Raw genomic sequence first — 12,081 nt, 5'->3', positions numbered from 1 at the left:
GGTGGGAAGGCCCTGGCACAGGGTGCCCAGAGCAGCTGTGGCTGCCCCTGCATCCCTTGAAGTGTCCAAGGCCAGGTTGGACAGGGCTTGGAACACCCTGGGATAGTGGAAGGTGTCCCTGCCATGGCAGAGGGTGGAACTGGATGAGATTTAATGTTCCTTCCAAGCCAGGCCTTGCAATGGTTCTGTGATTCTGTCAATGGAACTGTGCTGGAGGAATGCATTCCCACACAACTCCTGCTGGGCAATTTTCACTGCAGGTCATTTTTTCCTTTCAGTTCTTTAGTGTGCACCTTCTGCTCAGTGGAAGATGGGTACAGCACTCCCAGCATTTCTATTCTATCTGTGACTGATTCCAGACAAAGCTTCTTTAAAGGAAGATGGATCTTCCATCCAGTTCCCTTACTGGTGTCATGCATACCTTATAGCCAAACCTTCTTAGCAGTGATGGTTATCTCCTGAGACAAACTAAAGTATTTCAGAGAGAGGAAAAGAGTGCATTTATGGTGTTTCATATTCCAAACAGGGCTGGCTCCACTCCTGCTAGCTCAGATGATGGAAACAAGAGGATAACAGAGGAATAAGAATCTCTTCCTCCAGAGATCACTTATCCTTGTGATTAGGTGCTTCACACAATTTCCAGTTACCACCAGATCCCTCAGAGTTCTGTGATCCTTGGAAACCTTACCAGCCATGATGGGGGATCCCAACACAGCCATCCCCCAGAGCAGGAGCTTGGGAATGGAAGTGCCAGTGTTTGAGAACAACCAAATCTAAAATGGGATGTGCTTGATGAGGGGCTGCCCAGGGAAGAACTCCATTCTGAAACTGAATGAACAAGGCAAATCCTGATTAAACAGGGAAGAGAAAACATAATAGTGAGGGTGTTGAAGCACTGGAAGAGAGACTCAAAGGTGTTTTGAGATCTCTGTCCTTGTTTGTGCTCAAAATGACTTGATAAGAGTCATTTATGACATAATCTCAAAACTGGATAACACCACTGTGCTGGATGTGCTCTGATCATGGCATGGGAGCAGAGGCCTTCTGATGTCCCTTCCAACTTCATTTATTCTATAATTGATGAGTTCTGTGTCCATTAGAAAGTGCCTGTCCTTCCTCACTGTCCATATCCTGGATGGATACATAGCCAGCCAGACCTGAGTCTGAAAACATCCTTTTAGAGCCTGAATGCTCAGCTCAGGACTCGGATTCAATATCAATAATCATCTATGAATTGACATTTAAAACAGAAAGCAATTAGCTGGCTTTGAGAGAAAACATCATTGGAGAGGAATAGATCAGATGCCACTGTAAATTATTCTCACAACAAGGTGCGAGGCAAGGATAAATAAGGTTAATTTCTTTTTTCTGTTTTACCCTTTAGCCAAGCACCATCTGTCTCTCAAAATCTCTGAAGCTCCAAGTGGCTTCCTTTGAGCTGATCATCCTGGGAGGTTGCTCATTAGAACTGCCAGCTCTGAGTCACCCCTGAAGTGGTTACTCATCCCCTGCCCGTCAGCCCAGGAAGGCTCCACATTATTCATCCCAAGCCCAAAGGACTCGTTTTAATCATTCCTTAAAATCTCTGAATAAATATGAATATGGAGGTGGACTAGGGGGCTAAAGTTTAACTCCATCAGCTCTGAGGGTCCTTCCCCATCCCATTTTCCTCCTCATTACACCACTGTTGATGTGAGGGTGACTCCAGAGCACCCCACAGGGGCTCGAGGTGGGCTGGCTGCACCCATGGCCTCCCTCTGCTGTGGCTAGTTCTGCTCCTTTGAGGGCCAGAACTAAGGAGCAGCATTTGTTTCCACACAAAAATGTGTGGCAGATCTTCATGACTAGTCAGAATTGTTGCAGCTTCTTGAACTGTTATTTGCAATAAGAAAATTGCACTGCTAAGGTCTAGAGTTTAGAAATAAACTTTGACATCCCAGGCTGGCAGGTGCTATGAAAATATCCCCAGATTGTAAATAATAATAATAAAAAAAAAGATTGCAGACCAATTAAGCAGGATAATTTACTTTTCTTATTATTTATTTTTAATTTAATAACAATGTTACATAAATAGTGGTGTGATGTAGGGTACCTGTTGAAACAAAAATCAACATTCTACCCAAGCTTTGTTTTTGTTCCCTTTAAGCCATGCAGTTTGTTTTGACTACATCCCTTCCTGACCTCAGGAGGATTAAATACTGATAAAGGCATCTTTGTGGGGATGTTCAGTTCAGCGTTTTGTGTGATGGTAACACGAGCACCCTTGGCCTGAGGGGTCTGTGGGAGCCTTGCAAAGCCACAGCAGCAGGGTAGGACACAGGTGCAGTTGCTCAGTGGTGTGGTTTATTTACAAAATGTAGATAAAGACACTCCAATCTCTCTGGGAGCATTAGAACTCCTCACCTGGAGATCCACAGGTCTGTCAGCCCAGGGGTCTCTGTGCTTAGGCCACTCTGTTCCTTTGCTTCAAATCATTCTGTGCTTAATCCTTTCAAGGACCTGGAGAGGTTTGACCAGGAGCTGCTTCACAACATTTGCTATTAAATACAGCATTTGCCATCCCTCTCCCCTGCAGGACACCCAGAACCTTTGGAAAACTAATTTTAAAGTACCATTTAAGGCATCACCTTACATTTATTTAAGTTCTGTTAAGTAATGGATGGGATTTTTGCCCCCAAATCTTCAACACCTAATACATGCACAGAACCAGCTGAACTTATCACCTCCAGCTTCATTTATAGGCAGCAATTCACACAAATGAGGGCAGATTTCAACTGACCTATTTTAGTTATTTTTGATGAGATGTTGCCAATACCTTAGGCCTTACTAAGTCTGCTGGCTGCAGGGAGAGGCCAGGACTTCAAAAACCTCATGGAAGTGAATTTCACTGAGGAGTCAGGTGCAGTGAGACCAGTGCCTTGAGATTTAAACATCCATTTTGCTGATCTGGACATTGCCTGAAAGTCCCTCTTGTTCACCTATAGATCCATTTGAAAAAGATCCATTCAGTCTTCATCAGTCTTCCCCAGTTTGCACCACTGTTCAAAGATGTTCAAAGTCCAGAGTTACTCTCCAGTCACCTCTAGCTGCAGCACAAGAATCTGAAACGCAGCACAAAAGGTCCTTAAATGTAGATGGAAGTTGTTGAATTCACCACTGTAACCTGTTTTCAGAGAAAAAAAAAAAAATCAGTCTGTTTTAAAGCCCATTGATATCTGTGTAAATCTTACTAATTTAATTAATTTGCCTTCTTATCAGGATTTCTGGGAATAAAATGTGGCATTTGAGCAAAGCAAGAACTTAATCAGTCACAGACTACTGAACACCATGAATATACTGATTGGATATTAGGAAGAAATCCTTCTCTGTGGGGGTGGTGGTGCCCTGGCACAGAGAAGCTGTGGATGTGCCATTCCTGGGAGTGTCCAAGGTTGGGCAGGGCTTGGAGCAGCCTGGGATAGTGGAAGGTGTCCCTGCCTGTGTCAGGAGAGTGGAATTAGATGATTTTTAAGGTCCCAACCCAAACCATTCTGATATTCTGTGATTATTCCACAGACAGAGAGGACCTGCTGTCCATCTGACTCTCCTTCATTAACACTTCCAAGTGAGGGATGTCCCGTGGGGACAGACGATGGTGGCATCCCAGGAATCTTAATTCCAGCTTCCATTACCATGGCAGCTCATTTATTCCTACTCTACTTACCAAACACCTACATAACCATTATATTTTAGTGTTATTATGTCAATGTGACAATATGAATGGGCCCCTTTGCTCTGTGTAAGTGGATCAAAACTTCTTCCTCTCTGCTAATGACACATGTCATTCCTTCCAATTTTTAATTTTGATTTTTAATGTTGCTCAAGGCTGTTTTCTCAGCTTATTTCTAGTCAATGGCTGCAAAAAATCAGCCAGCAGCCAGTGTCTAGCACAGGTTATAGCAGTACTAAGTTGATGTCTATTTTGTCAACAGAAAACCTTTTAGATGTTTTCATCCTTCTCTTCATCTCTTTCATTCTTTTTGTTATTCTGCTGGGGAGGAGGGGGAAGAAAGGTTTTTAACAGTATTTTTTATTTAATGTGATCTAAAAGCTGGACAAGTCCCCTGGTTAGGTGATCCAGTCAGAAGAGAAAATCTGTCACCCACTGATTTCCTTTCATCCCATTATCCAAACCCTTTTTCTTGACTATTCCAAAGCAGTGCCCACACTCTATGTGTACAAATAATGTTGGCAAACCTGATTTGACCACATGCTCAGAAACTGTGATTATTCACTGCACACAGAGCAGAAAGAGCTGAAAAGGGTTGTTCTGAAAGAGAACCTATTGGCAAGAAAAAGACCAAGGGTCAACACCCAGCTCAGTGCTCAGAGCAGGGATAATTTTGATTCTCTCAAGCAACTAAAGTTCCACAGAGGTGAGGCTGATAATTTGTGTTCCCAAGACTCCTTCTGGAGCTTTAAGCACTGCTGACAGCCTGGAGCATCCTTGGGCTGTTTCAAGCCAGTGCTGGCAATTTCAGGTCACAAATGTGCTAATGCTGACTCTGGGGCATGGTCCTGACTCTAGAAATGTTTAATAATAGAGGAGGCTGCTCTTACAGAGATTAACAATCATGTTTGACAGTTGATATTTTGCAATCTCCTTTTCTTTTACTCTTCCACTCTGCAATAGCTTTTTTGGTGTCTTTTAACACATTTGTTTTGTTTTTTTTCAAAAAACTAGCTAACCTAGCATTTTGTTTCTCAGTTCAAGTACAAGATATAAATTTGACCTTAACCTTTTCCGCTTACCCTCTGGTCACATACTAATTATAGTTAATTATTCTGTCATTAAAAAATGCTTTGCCCTTACCCTTGAGAGTGCAGAGCCTGTTTCCACGTGCCCAGTCTGTTAGGAGTGGCTCCTCCAGCTGTACAAGAAGACAGCATTTTTGGTTTAGTTTTTTTTAATCCTATCTCAAACTGTATCACAAAAGCCAACTGCTCGTTTAGACTCACGTCTTTATCTCCAGGTGGCTCTTTTTGACTTGGTTGGCTTGAAGCACAAATAAATCTAATCTGGCTTCACTGGCTGAGTAAGTATCTCTACACACTGGTTGCTCAGAAAAAAAATAAACAAGATATCACTGCAGGAGAAAGGAGGAAGATTTTCTCTAACAATATCTCAGCATTCAGTGGTATCTGGGGAGAAAGGAGCACTCCAGAAGCAACATCCCTCTGCATCTCAGGTCTTCATGGGACAATTTCTCATGACAATGGTCTGACACTTCATGTATTACCTAAACCACTTGTCTGAGGTGCCCAGCATTCAGTTAAGCTGGGTTTGTACCCCGAGGAGCAAGGACTGTTTCATTCCATGTGTCTAAGTGCCATCCTCAGGGGAATTGTCTCTCTTTCTCCACTATCTGTGTTGGAAACATAAATAATGCATCCAGTAATTGGATGGGGCTTGGAGCAGCCTGGTCCAGTGGAAGGTGTCCCTGTCCATGGCAGGGAGTTGGAATGAAATGGACTTTAAGGTCTCTTCCAACCCCAAACCATTCAGTGATTCTGTGATAATTGGCCAAGACCAGGTGTGAGTCTTTCAGGGGAGGTGCCTCCCCCCTTGCATGGACTCTGGCACAGAGATTTACCTTTGAGTGTGAATTGTATCCTCCCTCCCATCCAGAATCCCTCTGCCACTCCAGGTGGAACCATGGTAGGTTTGAAAATAGTGAATTTCTGGAAAAGTACAACACAATGGCACAGCTTTTCAGTGTTTCTCCTGTTTTCCCAGGAGTGTTCAGTGAGCCAGGGAGGTCAGTTTGGTGAGAAGGGGATGATGGTCAGCAGTCCAGGCTGCTGCAGTTTGTGATTGAGTCCATCCATCCTGACTCTGCTATTTCAAATAACTGGGTCATTCAACTCATTTTATAACCTAACCAAACCCCATCATGAAACTGGTGGAGAGGTGTTGCAGCTACTGCTTCAAGAGAGGCTCTTCCAGAAATCCTCTGCACTGTTGTTTAACCACATTGTTCTTGTTCTCATCTCCAAATCATTCATGATGATCATGTTCTTCCTGGAAGTGCTGTCTTTAATTCCCCTTTCACTGGGTATTGTCTCTTTCTCCAGTTCTATTCCCTCATAATCTTTGTTTCATTAAGTTCTGTCTGACCCCTACTAAGTGTAAAAAACATTATCATCTATATTGAAAGAAATAATTGATTCAAAATTAGGAGAAACCCAGTGTGGCTTTCTCCTCACCTTACCTTAGAAATCTGCATCTCCTTATCTTAAATCACAGAATCACAGCATCACTTAGGTTGGAAAAGACCTCTGAGGTCACTGAGTCCAAGGTATGACCAAAAACCACCATTTCAACCATGGCAGTAGCACAGATAGCTGAGAAAACAACCAAAGAAAGAAATCCTCTGCTCTGATTTGCCCAATCTCTGCCTTCTAGAAGGGCTCTGATGGAAGAGCCACATTTCCAGGTTCAGGATTCCCTGAAAAGGCACCAAAGAGGCAATTGCAAAACTGTTTTCCAGGCTGGTACTCATAAAGCTGCAGTGGAGTGCATTTCATTGACAAAGCTCTGATGAGAGGGGATGTTGCTGCCAGACCACAGCAGTGCTACAGCCCAGGGCTCTGAAATCCCACCCAGAAATGGGAAAATTGAAGCCAGCCAAGACAAGGAGGGCAGTTTCCCCCTTTCTGTGTCCTTCTTATGAACTTTCCTATGTTTTAACTGTCAAACCTTCACCCTGTTCATCTGGGGCACCTAAAAATGACAGGGTGTGGTTTGGGTTGGAAACACCTCCAATCCTGGAGCTCTTCAACTCACCTGAGCACCCTCAGACAGGATGTTTGAGCTGCTCTGAAGTGGGTGCAGACTGCCTGTGTTCCTTGTATTTTGAGTTGGCCTCACAAACCCCTGCAGACAGTTCCCAAGCTTTCAAAGAAATGAAGAAAAGCAGTGACTCTTCATCTTTGGGCATTTTTTTTTCAGCTCCACCTTCCCTGCAGCCCCAGAGGTGGTGACAGACACAGGGTGGCTGTGATTGACCTCAGGTGCTGATAGCTGAGAACCTGTACCAGCGTGGGCTTCACAGGCTCTGGAAGCTCCTCTCTTGATTATCCCATCATCCTTGTACTGATATTGTCAGTCATGCCTCTGAGACAAGGGAGGAAGGAACATGATCAAAGTCTGGCTGCTGCCTTCTTTTCATGTGCACCTCAGGGATTTTGGAAATAGGCTCATGTCTCCTCTCTTCATGGCAGCTGATCCCTTTGAGGTCTCCTCCACAACAGCATCACTGCTGATAATACCCAAAGTTCCCTTTGTCTGTGGTAAAATGGGGCTTAAAACAATCCTTTACATTTGGGGGATGCAGTGAAAACAAGTACATTAAAGACTAAAAAATATCCAGAGTTAGATATCAATATTGTCTGAACTTATTTATAATCCAGACATCCAAAACAGAGCTGATTATCTGGACTCATTTCATAACCACTTAAAGGAAATAGTTATTTTTCATCAGACCACAAATATCTGGCTTATTTTGGACACCTGCTTTAGAAGGAGATGAATCATCCCCTTTGACCACAGTGACTGGTTCCCTCTTGGTCAGAGGGAGACCTGCAGGTCAGTAGCTGAGGTGCAATGTCTATGTTACATTATTTATAACCCCTCTTGGTAAAAAAACACAGTTTTGGTAAAGGAGGCCCTGGCTTGATATAGAAGTTTTATGTAACAATGCTTCTTTCAAAGTTCACCAGGTTTCAGGTTGGCAGCAGAACATCAGCAGCCTTTCCAAGTGTCATGAATACATCAGGCTTTGGACTTTCCAGGAAGCTGGGCCCAGATTCCTCTCACCTAATTTTGTAGATTTCTTTATCTCCCTAGGTTAGGGGTCTGAATTGCTCTCCTCTCTACCGTAAGCAGATACCAACAAGAATATCCAGAAATTGGTCCAAATGCTTCCTGCCAGGTTCTGACTTTGAGTCTTCTCTGCCAGGGATTTGGCAGGAATTTGGTCTATTTTAGGATTATTCCAAGCCTTCCCTCCCACTGTGGTTGAGGTTCAGGGTTCCTTTCTGCTGTTTTTCTCTTGTTTATGTATGTATACATTTGAGCCAAAGTTCCTGGGCTCTCTCTATGCTCCATGCAAAAAATAAAAATTGCACTGAAATGCAAGGTTCATGTGACCTATTGGTCAGCACCTGCTTGAGGATGACCTTCTGCTGGTGTGGAGCAACTTCCAGTGCCTGCATGAGGTGCTCCCAGGCGCTGGGTCAGGTGTGCCTGTGCTGCAGAACCAGTGCTTGCTTAGAACCCCTGTGCTGGGATGGGGCTCTCTAAGAATCCCATCAGGTCTTGGACAGACCTTGGATGCACCATCAGGTCCACCCATCCTGAGGGCTCGATTCAGTTGCAAATGCTCTGGGGTATTTAAGGTACCAGATATGAGACATGAGGTGTGTAAAAGCCATGGTTTTCCCCAAACCAAGTACTTAAGAGAATATCAATGAATTAGGGGCTCAGGTTCAGGCATCTGAATCAGCCCCTGTGATGCCTTGAGAGGCTCCCTGGAACAGGCTAGAAAGGGTTAAAGGACTAAAGTGGGAATTTATTAAAAGGCCTTTAAAGGATGCACCTTGGGCAGTACAAGAGCCCAGCTGTGGCTCCACCCAAGATGGACACCTGGTCTCAAGTTTTCACACTTCTGTAAGTTTGGTGTGTTCCCATATTTGGGATAATTGTCCAATTCCAGCTGCAGGTGATGCAGTCCCATCCTCCCAGATTTGTTCTCCTCACTTTGCAGCTGTTTGTACTTTTTGGGCCTGAAGCTGCTGCGGTGTCCTTGGTTCTGGGGCTGCAAAAGGATTGTTGTGTCTGACTCAGCTGTGAGGAGAACTTGCTCACACTTTACATGAAGTTCTGAGCTATATACCAATGCAGTACAGAATCTGGAAAATATGAAAGCTAAAACTTAAGGCATCATTGCCCCCCTTTAGAGGCCCAAGGCATCACCTGTGTGCTTCAGTGCCTTGACAATATTGTCTCAGCACTTTCCAGCTTGTCCCTTCTTAGAGGACACCTGAAATTCTCCCTTCACGTTCTCCCCTGTGTTTCCCCCCAGGTCCGTTCTGCTGCCAGGAAGAGGTGGCACCGCTGGCAGGACCACCACTCGCTGCGGGTGCGTGTGGCACGAGCCATGTCCATCCCCACGTCCCCCACGCGCATCAGCTTCCACAGCATCAAGCAGACGGCGGCCGTGTGACCACCCCGACACCGCCCACCAACCACCCCGTGGCCTTCAGAGTTCTCCTGTCTTCACTCCCAGCCCAAAGCCCCTTTCTGCAAACTCTCCTCCTTTGTCCTCACTGGGCTCTTTTCAGTGAGGGGCCCGTCCCGTTTCGGCGGGCTCTCATCTCCCACGTCTGCGATGCTGCTTTGAGGAAACCAGGAAAAAGCCTCTTGGAGTTGGTGGTGATAAAACAGATTCAAAGAAGGAACAGGTTCAACCCTGACTGCATCCTGTGGAAATTCACAATGCACAGTCTAAAACAGCACACTGGCAGGAATAATCAATTTTTTTCTCCTTCCTTTCATTTTTTTTAATTTTTTTTTTTTTTGTTTTTATTCCCCCTTTCGTATTGCGGTGAACAAAGACTGTTTTTAACACACTGCCCATCTCCCCCTGTACATTGATTCCAAATGTTTTCAAAAGTTTGGTGTATAATAGCCCATCCCTTTCTTGTTTTCTTTGTAAAAAGTTTCTTCTCTGCAAAACTGTCATTTGAGAACTTGTGGCAGCAAGAAAAAGAGCATCTGAAAGGTGGTGTGAAAAGCCTGAATTTATCTGCCTTCCCCATTTCTCTCTTGGACTGACTGGGAATTGTCAGGACATCGCTGGAGTGTTCCACACAGGGCACTGTGCCTGGCCAAGCATCAAGCCCTGCTCTTACACCGATTTTCAAAGGACAGGAGTAGCTCTAAGTAGCTCTACAAAATACTCTCATTCCTCTTAGCCCCACGCTTCCAGCACAGTGTAAGTGGAAAGCCTTTGGAAAGTGGGGTTTTTTCAGCTCTGAGGATTGGGGTGGGGAAGGACAACTTTTCTGGGTTTAAAAAACACAGAAGGGAAGCACTGTAAAGATAATGATGGTGAGAAGAGGATGTTTGTGTTCCGAGGATAATGCTGCGTGCTGCACAAAGGTATCTATTGAGCATTTTGAACTAGAGCAGTTGTATCTACCAGGCTTTTTATGTGGTGTTCAAAAATACTGTATATTTTCAATAATAAACACTACTCTGGGTTGGTTTCAATAAAACCAGGCATCATTTTCTTTACTCTGGAAAGGAAGAGGACACCTGTCTTGAGAGTGGTTTTGTAGCCAAGATCAGGGAAGGAAATCCTGTTTGATAATGAGCCAAGAAGAAGAACAACCTCGTGATAAAATCCTAACAAGGGGGCATTGAAATGCAAGAAGAATTGCCTCCCTTCTCAGCTCGTGGTCTTACACTGGATCCCTGTCCCTCCACTCTCTGTCCTCTGGGCTTTGCCACAGCAGTAAGAAAAATATTGTGTACTATGTTCTCCCTCACCTGCATCTCAACAGAGCTGGAGTAATTTACTATTTCCACTTTTATCAAGCTTATTCTGAATTTTCTTCAGATGTTTTATAGGACTTTTCAGCACGAGCTTGAGTTAAACCTCCAGATTTATGTTGCTCTTGTTTTCAGTGGCTGGAAACTCTTGGAAAAAATCTCTTGGAAAACACTGTTATAAATGCCCTGCTTATTGGGGGGAGGAACATCTGTCCTAACAGCTGTCCTTACAGCTCTGTCACATTCAATTTTGAGCTTGCTGGCAATGAACAGCAAATTTAAATAAACAACATTTTGTAACTTTTCCCTCTCCTAACTCATTTGGATGCATGTGCCTCAAAGAGATAACAGAGGGAGGGAGGAGATTGGAGTGCCTGATGAGAGAGGACCAGGTCAGTGCTTTTATTCATCACAGCAGCAATGCACAGCCCCTGGCATCTTGTGTCTGAAGGGAGGGATACATCTACAGGTTAGAAATATGTACAGTGAATATTTCTGTGTTTGCTCTGGCTCTGGGCCATGCTGGGATGAAAAAGGGATTTGTAGTGCAGTGGATTCTGTCAGAAATTGCAGATTATTGGTGCTGCCAGGAGAGTAGCAGACATCCAGGCATGGAGCAGGTCTGAGCAGAGAAGAAACCAGGCAGCTGAAGCAGGGAACTAATGGTTAACTCTGGGGTTCTTTAGAGCTTAGAGTTTACCCCAGTGAACCACTGGAATGTATCAGTGCCAGTGTTTTGGGCTATTGCTGTAATGTCCCTAGTTTCACTTACAGTAATATTCACTGAACATTTAAGACCAAGAAACAGGTGAAGACAGTTAAATTTGGTCTGTGTTTCAGTAAGTCAGATCTCCCTCTGCATTTGGTACCTATCCAAGGAAATTGTGCAGCTTGAAGAAAATAAAAGTAATCTTTTTGACCCTGCAAGCTCTCACCCACATGACTTTGGAAGAAGTTCACAGTTCAATTTCCTGACAGAAATGGTGCTGTTCCTGTCTCTGCTGCACTGTCTGGTCCCACAGGTGGAGAGCTGACATCTGTCACCAACAGCATTTGGCACATCCAAGCTGGGATGACAGAATGTTCACCTTTCCTGGGAACACCAGCCAAAGTAGCTGCTGATGCCATCCTGAGGCATGGGGCTGCTCAGAAATGGATTTGAGTTCAGCGCTTTGGAAATCAGCCCAGGAAAAAAACACCTGGGAGCAAAACAGATAAGCAAGAACTTCCATTTTCCCTGGGTAGCCCTTGACAACAACGCTGGAGGTGAGCCACACACCCTCATGTCAAGAAAAACAAACATTTCTGAATTTGCACTGGGTGATGTTCATCTTGCCTTTTAACAGCGAATTAATGGTTTGATGATAATCTAGGACACCTGTGAGCAGAGCTACTGAGACGTTCCCCAGATGTCTTGGGCAGAAAAGGGGAGTTCTTTGGCCACCTGGGCCCTCTCCTGAAGGTGAGGACTTGGCTGAGGAGCA

General features: G+C 44.5%; 1 protein-coding gene and 1 long non-coding RNA gene across 4 annotated transcripts in view; one reads left to right on the top strand and one right to left on the bottom strand.

Moving 5' to 3' along the window:
• The window catches only part of CRHR2 (corticotropin releasing hormone receptor 2), a 135,923-nt gene extending 125,022 nt beyond the window's left edge, over positions 1-10,901 (top strand). For all 3 annotated transcript variants that reach the window (XM_086866698.1, XM_086866720.1, XM_086866709.1), the window contains one exon: positions 9,126-10,901. In XM_086866698.1, coding sequence (XP_086722824.1) covers positions 9,126-9,266 — 141 coding nt within the window. In that variant the 3' untranslated portion in view covers positions 9,267-10,901. The remainder of the gene's footprint in view (positions 1-9,125) is intronic.
• On the bottom strand, positions 2,010-7,004 carry LOC147656028 (uncharacterized). Its single transcript, XR_015280026.1, has 2 exons — positions 6,827-7,004; positions 2,010-3,163 (listed from the first exon to the last, which is right to left on the bottom strand). It is a non-coding gene; the product is annotated as an uncharacterized LOC147656028 (long non-coding RNA).
• Positions 10,902-12,081: the final 1,180 nt, after the last annotated feature.

Source organism: Cyanistes caeruleus, chromosome 1 (genome assembly GCF_971803275.1).
Source record: "Cyanistes caeruleus chromosome 1, bCyaCae1.hap1.1, whole genome shotgun sequence".
Classification (NCBI taxonomy): Eukaryota; Metazoa; Chordata; class Aves; order Passeriformes; family Paridae; genus Cyanistes; species Cyanistes caeruleus.
Note: the sequence above shows the minus strand (reverse complement) of the source record. Positions and strands in the feature narration are given on the sequence as shown.